The sequence below is a fragment of the Triplophysa rosa genome, linkage group LG17 (assembly GCF_024868665.1).
Source record: "Triplophysa rosa linkage group LG17, Trosa_1v2, whole genome shotgun sequence".
Lineage (NCBI taxonomy): Eukaryota > Metazoa > Chordata > Actinopteri > Cypriniformes > Nemacheilidae > Triplophysa > Triplophysa rosa.
In genome coordinates, this window is record NC_079906.1 from 1,959,630 (window position 1) to 1,973,788 (window position 14,159).

Consider the following 14,159-nt stretch of genomic DNA (forward strand, 5'->3'; position numbering starts at 1 on the left):
AAGCGCACGCAAAACATTTAGGGGCACACCTTAAATCAGCCTGCAATGCAATTATTCACATTTTCCCAAAAAATATTAGTATTACAGATACTGACAAAAAAGTTACTTGATGACAGCAGATTTGATTCTGCTTATTTAAAAAGAGGCAGAGTCTACAGAGAACCTTTGTTATTGATTGGTGCTAAATAGAGAGACTGTAATCTGAATTCATTTGAACCAACAGAAATTGAGCTTACTATGATTTTATTGTGTATTAAGGACACTTTTCCTCATGTTCACAACAATTGTAAATATAACGTCAAATAAAACTTAAAAAGAGCATTCGTCTGTCGTTCGATATTGCTGTGAACGGATTTGAAATGATCTAGCACTGTCTCAAGTAATCCACAGATTTATGACATTTCCTGAACTTCTCCACGGTTAGTTTCGTTTTAAATGTCTCATATATCAAATCGTTCGTCCTCGGGCTCAAGAAATCCGTAACAGCAAACAGCGACTTGTAGTAATGCACTCACGTTGTGCCAGGACCTGGCGCATCAGCGGGAAACATCAGTGACACGTTAGTGACCGTTTAGTCGCAGTCTGGAGCCCTGCTGTTAACTCAAGCCATATAGCAATTTTAGGATAAGGTGCTGAAACATATTAATATAATAAGCAACCAAATTACGGAACATATTACGAACAGCCTGAATGATGGCACTTACAGTATCAGCAGATCAGAAGCATATGTTTAGCGATCATCTTAGTGATGAGGGCCGTTGTTTGCTCTGCCCGTCTAGCATTCAACTTGGCTGATCTGATCATGAAACTAGCCGACTGCCGCTGACCTGTGGATACTTCGCCCTCAAATTAATGCTCATCCTAGTGGTTGACCTATGATAAGCAATCTTCGCATGGCAGAGTTTGCACTGCACTTCATTTTCATAAATTTTATAAAGGACTCCACACAGAACTCATATTTAGCCACGCAAGTCTGCAGTGTGCGCAGCCTACTTAATGTTAGCGAGTGTGATACTTCTTCGGTTGTCTGTTGACAGCTTTTAGGTGCGTTATTACCAGCGCCACCCTCTGGTTATATGAACGCGTCACCACCACATCAACACGGAAAACACGAGGAGTTGTTTTTCTGGTTCTTTATTTTTAGACGACAATCCCACACACTATTCGATGTTCTATAATTAAATCAACTAATCGAATATTCGAACATCGTGACTCATCCCTTGTAAATAAGTCTGTATGATTGTCTATATGTCTATTGCCATAGTCATTGTGAAGCATCCTTGAGCTTCGGAAAGGCGCTATATAAATTAAACTTATTATTATTATTATTAACTCCACAATTCAGTATAACATACTTCAGACTCTTTGTAATGTGTTTCATAAATACATTTCTAAATTGTATGTGTTTAGAAACAATTCTCAGAATTCTCTTTACACTGACTGAAAATTACTGTATTACAAAATTTGTAGTTTATAAGAGTCACTACGATTCTAAGAATCATATATACAGTATATATACACACATACAGTATATATATAAAAACACACATATACAGTATACAAGCATAGTCGAAATATATTTAAAAAAATTACATACTTGTGTGGTGGTATGCATGGCACCGACACTACAGGTGCGGCTGCTCTCCTCTCAGCCAGTATCTTCCTTGCCCTTTTCATCTTTATCCGTGATTTAGCTTTCACCCTCTTTGCCCGCTCTGAGCTGCACCCCTTTCCTTCCTCATCACCGCCTGCCATATCATCCTCATCCTCCGCTTCCCCCTCACTCTGTGAGGAGCCGATACTAGCGCCTCCCACCCCTCCCAGTGGACGGGCAGATCCTGGTGGGGTGTGGATGTCGCAGTAGGCAGTCTTGCGTACACTAAATGAAGTCCCGTTAGCACCTGTTTCACGCACTGGCTCCATTTTCATGTAGAGGCCGGCCTGCTGAGCACAGGTGACATGGAAGGCGGTGTAGCAGTTAGCTTTGTGACACTGGATGCATGCACCGGAGCCACGCTGTTTACAGATGTAACAGGTAAGCTTCCAGCGGGCCGGGGGGATGTGCTCAATGCTGTCTATAGGCTCAAGGAAGACCGTATTAGCAAAACACACCTGTAAAGAAGGAACGAACAGGTTATGGGGCAAAACATGACAAAATAATGCATTCATGTTAAGTTTGTTCTCACTTGCCATGACCATAGCTAAAAAAAAATAATCGTAAGGAAGAATTATTCATACTATAGGCCTAAGGTTTTTTTGGGGGGGTTCATCTAAAAAATATAAATGTTTTCTTTTTTACTCACCTTGTACCCCCATGTACTGTATATTAATTATTCTTCAGTACACTACGCACATTTCACACATAAATCAAGTGCCATTTTTGCACATTTGTTTAAAAAAATGTCCCCAACTAAGGTCCCCCTAGTTCCATTTCTACTACTGCTTTGCGTGCATGTCCAACAATTCAAAAACCAGATAATCTTTTTAAATGATCTGTAACACCTGAAAATGCATTAGTTAACATTGAGAACAATGAGAAATATTTTTACAGCACAATAATATCCATAATGTCTCTGTTCACATATTGTTTGGGTTACCCATGTTGCTAGATAATGGATGTGAAAGAGAGGGCTCCAAAATGGAGAGTTTTGATCTCACTCTTGTTTTTAACCTTTGGTTTTCTTTTCAAAGAATAAATGTTGCTTTCAAAGGTTGTGTTTTTGTCTCATCAGTCCAAAATGTGGCTGTACTGAGGGTATAGCTACCAAACCTAATAAAACTGAGCTATTATGAGAAAGTTTCATGACAAAAGTTAAAGTAAAAAAAAAAGTATTTATTGCTTGTTACTTTAACGGATCACAAGTTACATCGCAGCCTAAGAAAAGATCCAAGCTCATACCCATAAACATTTACTCTTTGCTCTACCTGTAAGTCTTGTCACTGATTGAACACATTCTTAAAGCAAGCTTACCTCCGGGATCCAGAGGGCACATACTACATGTGCCCAGCGGGCATCATCTGTCTGTTTAAAAGCACCGCCTTTGTTGGGGCAGAGCGCACAGTCCACAGCTCTGGATGGCGACTGCAGGCAGCGCCGACACAACCATTGGCCCTCTGGAATGTAGGGAACACCGTAACACTCCTGATGCACAGCCAGGTTACACATGTCACAGAACAGGATGACATTACTGTTCTGACACTCGCCGTCATTACAGATACAGCAAACGGCATCCTCATCCACCAGAGAGCTGGGGTCACCCTTTAGAAGCAAGAGGCCGAGAGGAATTTAAGTTAGTATCATGTGTCTTTGGGCCTGACATAAACCAAATACCAAAAGCTCTTATTCCAGGTTTCACAAATCAATGTTTTTCAAGTAACAACATGGTTATAGTAATTGAATAAAAGAGAAACGGCAGCCGAAATTTCGGTGCATCACTAATTGTTGTTCTTGTTTTTATTTTTCCCCATGATATTTTAAATGCAATTATTAATGTTAATTAAAATAACATTGAAATGTTTTAACATGTATTTCAAAAATCTGTGAGGCAACAGCATGCTGAATTCTTTATAGAAACATTTAGCTACTTAAATACTTGATTACTGTCAACATTTTACACATTAAAACTCATAAAAACTATAGAAATAACTCACATGAAACTACAGGAAATATTTGACAGCTGTAAATGTGCAGGTTTTCCATGCGTGAAAGTGTGGCGCTATGACAGGCCGATTGTGCATCCATTGTGTCATTTTAGTCAAATAAACAGTTTTTTAAGTGTAATGTACAAAGTTCGCAGTTTGGGAACCTGGGAGAGATCAAGGCCGGCTAAAGCTTTTGTTAAGAAGTGGGGCAATTCCAACCATTACGACTTCGCAAGGACAGTCTGGCGCTTCAGATTCGCAGCCTGTAAGTATATTTTCATTGTAAAAGACTTTGTTACGGACTAACGCGAGTTGAGTTTGTCATGTGTTTGTAGCGCATGTTGTTTCTTTGTGTGATCTGCAAATGCAGACACGTGCGCAACGTGAAAAAAGACAACATAAGTCCTAATAATCAGTAATTATGTTCCAACTAGAGCCAACAAATGTCGTGTTTATAATGGGGTTTATTGTCTTTGTTGAGTCGCGACGAGACATGGCGTAACACTGGTTGATCATTAACGGCAAATCTTTATAACGTCGTATATAAAAGGTAAAACAGTTAGCAATAGTTTTTAACTATTTAACATAATATTTTTTTTTAAAAACCTTACCAATCCTTTACATCCTGCTTAAGTCACGCTGGCAAAGTTGATGTATCGGCTTGATCATCTTCATTTTCTGGATCAGATTCGGGCTTGAATTGATAAGGAAAGTACCGATGACATTTTATCACATGTCAGTACAATTGCTTGGGAACATGATGTTCTGAATATGGTAAGAGGCGTTACATTTCCGTCACATGCTTGCAGTATTCGACCAATCACTACGCACTAGTTAACTGGCCAATCATAGCACACCTTTCTTTATAGCTTTTCAGAGGGATGAGCTTTGTAAAAAATCTGAGCGTTTCAGAGAGGCGGGGCAAAGAGGAGATACAAATATGCAAGGTATGTGGAAAATACAGCGTTTTTTAACCTTAAATAGTGTTAAGTTTGTTTCTTTTTTCTTATATTGTCTTAGTCTATGAAGTTATCATTTCTACTGCCCCCCCCCCCCCGCCTGGTCTCTGGTTTAGCGATCTAATTAATTGTTATCACTCTCACCTGTTTCACATTACCGGTCTCCTTATTTATGCCACTTTGTTCTCTCACTAGTTGTGGCGTTGTATTCTTTGCTCTGCAACCTGTTGGATTACGGTCGGTTTGTTTTGTTCCTTCTACCAGTTTCGCTGTTACCAGTTTGCTGCTCTGGGAAGCCGGTTTGGACGTTTCTCTTTCCCATTCGGCTGCTCCCGTTACCAGTTGGATTCGGTGCACACTCGCCCTCTCTGGATTTTTGCTTATTTGTTTATTTTTGTGTTCTCGGGTCAGGAATACCCTGTCCTCCTGTGTTCTGGGTTGTTTACCCAGGTTTAAATAAATCTTTTTCTTTTGCCTTCATCTCCTGCATCTGAGTCCTTTGTACCGCCGTGACAGTACAATGCCACCATAAATGGACTCAGCGGGAGATCAGGACCTTCGTCTTGCGGTCACCAAGCAGGGTGTGCTACTGGGCCGGCAGCAGCTGGAGGTAGCGGAGATCCGGCAGGGAGTTACTGCCCTTTCACAGCAACTCACCGCCATTGCTCAACACCTCGATCAAACCCAGGCCGGCCAGGCGGCGGCCTCAACCAGTGCAGCACCGGATGAGGAGGAAAGACCTGTCCTCCGCCGACCGGAGCCTCGCCTCATCCCTCCGGCTCCTTACGCGGGTGAGCCTACTTCATGTCGCCCCTTCTTGTCTCAATGCTCCCTGACGTTCTCCTTGCAACCTTCCTGTTTTTCCACCGAGCAATCCAAGGTGGCTTTTGTGATAATGCATTTGACTGGTGCCGCCAGAGAGTGGGGAATGGCTGCATGGGACAATAAGAACGTGTGTTGCGACTCATTTGAGGAATTCTCCAAAGAACTTCGTAAGGTGTTTGATCGATCTGCACTGGGGAATGAGGCGGCTCGGTCTTTGTCGCTACTGCGGCAGGGTAGCGGATCGGTTTCGGACTACTCCATTAGATTCCGCACCTTGGCCTCATCCTGTGGATGGAACGATAAGGCGCTTTGGGATCGTTTTCTCCATGGTCTGGCGGATCGCATCTTGGATGAGGTTTACTCTCTGGAACTTCCCCCGACGCTGGATGGACTTATGGACCTCGCCATCCGGGTAGAATTCCGCTTGGGTCTTCGTTCTCGACAGCGCTGGAGAGACAATCGGGTGGAGGAGTCTGTGGGCGTTCCCGTAGACAGCTACCTCTCATCCCCTCGACCATCTCTTTCTGTGGAGGAGCCCATGGAGGTCAGCCGGACCCGACTCTCCAAACGGGAACGCAGTCGTCGTGTCACCAACGGGTTGTGCCTGTACTGCGGCAAACCTGGACATTCGGTGGCCTCCTGTCCACTCAGCAGACATCTCCCCGATGGCACAATGCCCCGTAGGGTAAGGATTACCTCTACCAGCATTTCCTCTCGCTGTCGGACTTTCCTCCCGGCTGTTATCCAGTGGAAGGGAGTGAGCCACTCAGTGCGGGCCCTCGTTGACTCTGGAGCGGAGGGTGATTTCATTGACATTGAACTAGCCAGAAGGTGGAAGATCCCTTTTAACCCACTTTCTCCCGCCATCTCTGCCCAGGCACTCTGTGGTACCCCTCTCACCGACATTAAGTCTATCACTGGTCTTTTGGCCCTCACCACATCTGGAAATCATACAGAGGCGATACAATTTTTCCTCATCCAGTCACCTTCCGCTCCAATCGTTCTGGGTCACACTTGGCTCTCTAAACACAACCCACGCATTGACCGGAGAAATAGTTTGGTCTCAGAATGGAGTGAATTTTGTTCTTCGCACTGTTTATCTGCCGCCCTGTCTCCCTTAATGTCTGTTCCTTTGTTACAGGAAGAACCGGTTGTGCTTACCGGGGTACCCCCGGCTTACCACGATCTGAGAGCGGTGTTCAGCAGGTCCCGGGCGGCATCTCTTCCCCCGCACCGCCCGTATGACTGTGCGATCGACTTATTACCCGGAACTTCTCCACCTAAGGGTCGTCTTTATTCTCTTTCTGGGCCCGAGAGGGAGGCTATGGAGAAGTATGTAGCAGGCTCCTTGTTATCTGGTATTATTCGTCCTTCTTCCTCTCCGGCTGGGGCGGGGTTTTTCTTCGTGGAGAAGAAAGATGGGTCCCTCCGTCCCTGCATTGATTATCGGGGGTTGAACGACATCACGGTCAAGAATAGCCACCCCTTGCCCTTGATGTCGTCGGCCTTCGAACTCTTGCAGGGCGCAACCATCTTTACGAAGTTAGACCTACGCAATGCTTACCACCTAGTTAGGATCAGAGAGGGGGACGAATGGAAAACCGCCTTTAATACACCTACAGGTCATTTCGAGTATCGGGTGATGCCTTTTGGCCTGTCTAATGCCCTGGCGGTTTTCCAAAGATTCGTCAACGATGTGCTTAGAGATATGGTTGACCGATTCGTTTTTGTTTATCTTGATGATATTCTCATTTTTTCTCAGAATGAACGGGACCATGTCCAGCACGTCCGACGAGTCTTGTGCCGGTTACTCGAGAATCGCCTGTTCGCCAAGGTGGAGTAGTGCGAGTTTCACGCACGGTCGGTTCCTTTTCTGGGGTTCATATTGTCGCCTGAGGGTATTCGGATGGATCCCGCCAAGGTGGAAGCCGTTACGGATTGGCCAACCCCCGAGAATCGCAAGGATGTCCAGCGATTCCTGGGGTTCGCCAATTTCTACCGGCGGTTCATCCGAGGGTTTAGTCAGATCGCTCTTCCCCTGTCCGAACTCACCTCCACCCTTAGGCGTTTCAAATGGTCCGAACAGGCTCAAAATGCCTTCTCTAAACTCAAGTTTCTCTTTTCATCAGCTCCTATTTAGGTTAATCCCGATCCTTCTCGCCAATTTATTGTGGAGGTTGATGCTTCGGAGGCAGGGGTAGGAGCGATACTCTCCCAACGCGCCTCCTCGGATGACAAGGTGCATCCCTGTGCGTTCTTCTCCCGCCGGCTCACATCCTCAGAGCGGAATTACGACAACGGTAATAGGGAGTTGTTGGCCGTCAGGCTTGCATTGGAGGAGTGGCGCCACTGGTTGGAGGGGGCCAAGGTTCCTTTCCTGGTTTGGACCGACCATAAAAACTTAGAGTACATTCGCTCAGTAAAGCGACTTAATTCTCGTCAGGCCCGCTGGGCTCTTTTTTTTTGGCCGTTTTGATTTTGTCATTGCTTATCGTCCCGGGAGCAAGAACGGAAAGCCTGACGCGCTCTCACGTATATTCGAAGTCAAAAGCACCTCCACCACCCCGGTGCCCGTCATTTCTCCCGGCCGAGTGGTCGCGGCGGTCACTTGGGGGTGGAGTCTAAAGTTTGTGAGGCGCTTAAGGGCGTTGCTTCCCCTACCGGTTGATCAGAGGGTCTGTTGTTTGTTCCTCAGTCGGTCCGAACCAGTGTCCTTCAGTGGGGACATTCCTCCAATCTGGCTTGTCACCCTGGGGCTGCTCGCACCCTCACGCTAGTTAAGCAACGGTTTTGGTGGCCGTCAGTGGTGCAGGACTCTCGCGATTTCGTTTCAGCCTGTCCAGTTTGTGCTACCAGTAAGACGTCTAACCGTCCTCCTGCTGGACTCTTGCGACCTCTACTTACCCCTTCGAGACCCTGGTCCCACATAGCCATGGATTTTGTCACAGGACTTCCTCCATCCTGTGGCAATTCCGTGGTCCTCACGGTGGTGGACAGGTTCTCGAAGGCGGTCCATTTTATTCCCCTTCCTAAACTCCCATCAGCTAAAGAGATGGCGGCTATCGTTTTCGATAATGTTTTCCGCATCCATGGCCTCCCCACGGACGTGGTTTCTGACAGAGGCCCCCAGTTCGCCTCCAAATTTTGGGCTGAGTTCTGCCGACTCCTGGGGGCCACTGCCAGCTTATCATCCGGTTACCATCCTCAAACTAACGGACAGTCAGAAAGAGCTAACCAGGACCTCGAGAGAGTCCTGCGCTGCGTCGCGTCTGCGGAACCGTTGTCTTGGAGTTCCAGACTAGCCGTGGTCGAGTACGCTCACAATTCCCTTCCGGTGTCGTCTACGGGGCTTTCTCCCTTCCAGTGCTGCCTAGGTTATCAGCACCCATTATTCCCCTCCCAAGAGCTTGATGCCTCCGTTCCCTCTGCCCACGCCTTCGTTACCAGGTGTATTTGTACCTGGAAGCTCGCTAGGCGAGCTCTCATCCTTACTCGCAAATGCAGCCAGGTATCTGCCAATCGCCATCGCTCTAAGGCCCCTCCTTACGTGTGTGGTCAGAGGGTCTGGTTGTCCACCTCTGATCTTCCCCTCAAGCTCCCCGCATGTAAGCTGGGGCCCAAGTTCATCGGTCCCTTCCCCATTACTAAGATCGTTAACCCAGTATCCGTCCGCCTCAAGCTCCCTCGCTCTCTTAGTAGGGTTCACCCCGTTTTTCACGTGGCCAAGGTTAAGCCTGTCTTACATTCCCCCCTTCAGCCGCTCACCTCTGCACCCCGCCCCCTCGACTCATCGAGGGGTCACCGGCCTACACTGTGCGCCGTCTCCTCGATGTCAGGCGGCGGGGCAGGGGTCATCAATACCTGGTAGACTGGGAGGGTTACGGTCCGGAGGAGAGATGTTGGGTCCCCGCTCGGGACATACTGGACCGCTCTCTGATTGATCATTTCCGCAGCACTCGTGAGTAGTGGCCTTGCTGCCGTGAGGCATCTTAGGGGGGGTTCTGTTAAGTTTGTTTCTTTTTTCTTTTTTCTTATATTGTCTTAGTCTATGAAGTTATCATTTCTACTGGCCCCCCGCCTGGTCTCTGTTTAGCGATCTAATTAATTGTTATCACTCTCACCTGTTTCACATTACCAGTCTCCTTATTTATGCCACTTTGTTCTCTCACTAGTTGTGGCGTTGTATTCTTTGCTCTGCAACCTGTTGGATTACGGTCTGTTTGTTTTGTTCCTTCTACCAGTTTCGCTGATACCAGTTTGCTGCTCTGGGAAGCCGGTTTGGACGTTTCTCTTTCCCATTCGGCTGCTCCCGTTACCAGTTGGATTCGGTGCACACTCGCCCTCTCTGGATTTTTGCTTATTTGTTTATTTTTGTGTTCTCGGGTCAGGAATACCCTGTCCTCCTGTGTTCTGGGTTGTTTACCCAGGTTTAAATAAATCTTTTTCTTTTGCCTTCATCTCCTGCATCTGAGTCCTTTGTACCGCCGTGACAAAATAGTGTATACACTAGTGTTGTCACGATACCACATTTCGGTACCAGTCGGTACTAAATGTGACGATACTTGCATTTCCCGCTATCATTTTGAGCGCTGTTGAGCAAATTATGAAAGACCTCTGATTGGCTATTGTGTTTCTAAGGTCATCGGATATGTCTTCTAATGGCTCCTTACCGAGCGCTTGCGCAACCAATCCCGGAAGCACGTGAAATGATCATTGCATTGCACTCTCTACCGAGCGCTTACACAGATACACACGGAAGCGTTTGAAAGTCTATCAAAGTAAAAATCAATGCCTACAGTATGCATGCATACTGTATGACAGTCTAGATGATAAATAATAACTTTTTAGAAACAAGATTCTCAGTTAAATTAACCTGTTTATATCTTCTGGGTATTTTCACAACTTCATTTTTATAAAATTCTCTAAACTGCTCATATTATAATAATACAACTCTAATGAGCATTTACAGTAGCTAATCCAAAAAACGGTCTGATCCATCACCCAAAACCCGTAATATGATCCGAACCGTGAGTTCTGTGATCTGTTGCACCACTACTGAGTAGCGTTTCCCACTATGAGAAAGGGAAATACTCTTAACGCGCAATTTAGAGCTTTGCTTTTTACTTTCAGTTTTGAGGCGATGTCCAAGCTTAGACTGTGCGTGAGTGTTTCAGGTGCAGCTGTAATGCGGTTGACAGATCTGGAACTACTTTATAGGTGTGCGTTTCCTGAAAACAATGCACACCCTTAGAATGTTCGTCACAATGAAGCATTCAACAGACCCTTGATATAATCAATAATAACAAATAAGCTTAGTTTATCATGCTTTCCATACTTTGTGCATTTATAAGGTGCCACACTAACGTTTCTGTTTAAAAAAACTTCGTCAATTGTCTGAGCTCCTAAATTTTTGACTGTGCTCCAAAATTTGCTGATTAAAAAGTGCTGCTACAAAAATAAGTTACCATACAGCCCTGTCTCACTGACCTTGTTGTGACTCTCAAAGTAAGATTCCTTTTCCAGTCGATCCATAAGGTACTCAAAAACCTCCTGAGTGATCGGAGCAACCCCATCACTTTCACGCTTTTTATTCATGAAGTCCAGCCAGATGTAGTCTTCCTCATCTATGTCATACTCCACGTCCTCATCCAGCTCCTCTGCCGACTTATCAATGTACCTGAGAAGTAAACAGTATCCAAGTCAATGAACCATAAGAACAAAATTAGATAATGAAAATTAGTGTTTTATTCAAGAGAGGTTACAGATGGATTATTGCTGTACTCCTCATTACATTAACGTTATCTAGCATCAAATTAGTGCCTTAACTTCTGACAAGATTATTAACTAGGAGTATTGCTCCTGGTAGACCTATTGTTTCAAAAAAACAAAACTTTTTTTTTCTTTAGCCTCTAGTGTGTTCTTTGCCTACTTTCATTATGGATATGATGTATTTCATTGACATTATTCAAGCTATTCAATTGCCTGCTACATTTGCGTTCTTCACGTCACACTGGATGTTAGGGCTGTGTTCAAAATATCGATACGGTGATACATTGCCATGGGCTCCTGACGATGCGCGCATCGATACAACTGCCCCATATCGATTCTGATGCACTTTTGAAATAAGCCAATTATTATGCGTCAAATATTTTGTTACAATTATTAGTCGTGTAAAGGATCCAACTATGGTTTATCCGCGATCCGTACAGATCACGGCCCACGATTCTGTATGCATGTGACCCGCGGATTACCTGCAAAGTTTCATTATCATAAAGTGAAAGCAAACGCGCGCTCGTTCACCTTCTCTGTGTATCCGTGAGTGCAGAACATGAAAGCGCATTCTCGTGTCATTCACTTAAACGGTTGCGTATAAGGCAAGTTGTAAGGTTAGTGTTGTGGAGAGTTAAACATGGATTAAAGTGAAAAAAATCTGACTGAATTTCTTATAAGGCAAGTCATATTCCTTTAACCGACACTTTTTTAAATAGTCAAGACCAATAGTGTTTTAAGGGGAGATGTTTTAAATCGCTTTCATATTGCCAGTTTGCGTATTTTAAAAGCTATTTTTAATCTATGAAAACATTATACTTACCTTGACAAATAATCAACCATCTACATAACTTCAGTGCAAGTTTTTCAAGGCTTGACATTAAGCGTTGTCATGTGGTTGTCCTTTACAATTATACTGACACTTCATATGAAGTTATAATTTTTTTATGTTCGGTCAAGTAATTTTTGTGAATGACATATGTACTTGTCCAAGTACAAAAATTACTTGACTGAACATAAAAAAATAATTGTTTCGGATTCTGAGTGCTCAAGTTTGCTTCTAAGCGTTTTAGGCAAGCAATAAATATTATTAGTGGCAGGGCGGTACATTAACTTTTACATAGCACTGGTGTTACAGAGGTTTTGTAGCACAGGCCAAACAGTCGTAGCTAGTGTTGTAGTCGAGACCACCTAAACCGAGACCAAGACAAGACCAAGACCAGAGGGTGTCGAGGCCAAGAGCGCTTTTCCAATATCGCGCTGAATCGTTCTAAGCACAGTCTGAAACGGTTACAATTATGTTTCCACGTGAGCCTGGTTCAACACGGCACAATTACAAACTGTTCTCGGCTCGGAATTTTCAGCACGGTTCTATAACGGTTCCGTAAAATTTCCGTTATCAGCCCTGCGGTGGAAAATGAATCCATTTACGTACCGGCTGGCATGGATGGGCACGGAGTGGAACGATTAAGCAACGAGAACGATTCGGCACAATGGTAGAAAAGTGCTCCAAGACATGACATCAGGTCAAGACTTTATAATATAAAGAAACAAGATCTAATACAAGTACCTTTTTTGCAACCACATCTTGGATATTGTGGACCTTTGTATTCATTTTGTTAAGATTTCTTCTAGGACAATCCCCCATTCATCTCTTACCGGCACAACAGTCAAGGCTTAGCTTAAGCCAGGACTATGCCTTAGTTCAATTAGGATATTTAAGTAACTTTTATTAAAATGCCTTGGATAAAAAATACTGCTGGTGTGCATCTTGAGACAAAACAATGGCAACGACATATTTTAACATATATCACGGCTATTTATTTTCAGTTAAGACAGCTCAAACTTTTATTTTAGTCTGTGACTATAGTCTTAAGCCTTGTGTGTGAAACCTGGCATTAAAGTTTTACATCCAATCACATTAATAATGTTAACACTTAAATCAGACAATGCACCATCATTTTATTGTAATTCCCACAGTTGTGGTTTTGACCGGTCTTGAAAAAAAATCCAGAGACCACTAAGTCTGAGACCAAGACAGTTGAGACCGAGACAAGACCATCACAAAATGGTCTTGAGACCGGTCTCGAGTACTACAACACTAGTCATGCCACAAGTATAAAACGTCTGTTGTCATCATTAAAAAATGTGCAAGTGCAGTTCATCACATGAATAGGCAGGTAACTGACAAATGACATTAATGTTACATACAGATGGATAAATTAAGGCAATATCATTTTTTAGTTTACCTAAATTTGCTTTAATATTTCTAAGTACTGTGTTTTTCATTTTCTACTTTACAATAGTGATATATTTGTCCACATTAATTACTGTAGTATATTACAGTATTTACTATAGTAAACTGCAGTAAAATTCCTAGATACTATAGTGTTTTCGAACTTTATTATAGTATACTATGTGTTTACTCTAGTTTATCAATTTACTACAAGGGTACTACAATTTTCCATAGCAAACACTATAGTACACACTACAGTATTTTTTCATCTGAGTGTTCAGTTTAACAGGACTTTTATTTTGACGACTTGTCGGAAAGACGCTCGAGTTAATATGTTTTTGACCGTAGCTTCACTCAAACAGTACAATGACATAATTAAATAACAGGATTCCGTGTCCGTGAGTGATGCGCTATTGATTAATGTCACAAACAAACAAGCACAACGACAAACACACTTCACACAAACATACAGCTCTGTCTATTGCACATATTCTTATTATTCTACATATATGTCGCACTGCACAGCCCTGAGAGTTATTTTTTTTAAGTTACTTGTCCGGTCGGGCAAGTAAAATTCTCTCTTCTCTCGAGCCCTGGTTGTGACAGGTAGCAGGATTGAGTCTGTCTCTGGCTCAGTGCCAGTTAAAGCGCTGAATGTTCTAATCACACCGATGTGATCGTATGCGTCAAAGGGTTAAAATCATAGACATATACAGTATATATATAAC

General features: G+C 43.8%; 1 protein-coding gene across 2 annotated transcripts in view; it reads right to left on the minus strand.

The window, feature by feature from the left end:
* Positions 1-14,159, minus strand: part of brpf1 (bromodomain and PHD finger containing, 1) — a 342,746-nt gene that overhangs the window by 313,204 nt on the left and 15,383 nt on the right. For both annotated transcript variants that reach the window (XM_057355913.1, XM_057355912.1), the window contains exons 3-5: positions 10,914-11,103; positions 2,972-3,259; positions 1,598-2,112 (exon numbers count right to left, since the gene is read on the minus strand). In XM_057355913.1, the coding sequence (XP_057211896.1) occupies positions 1,598-2,112; positions 2,972-3,259; positions 10,914-11,103 (993 nt within the window). The remainder of the gene's footprint in view (positions 1-1,597; positions 2,113-2,971; positions 3,260-10,913; positions 11,104-14,159) is intronic.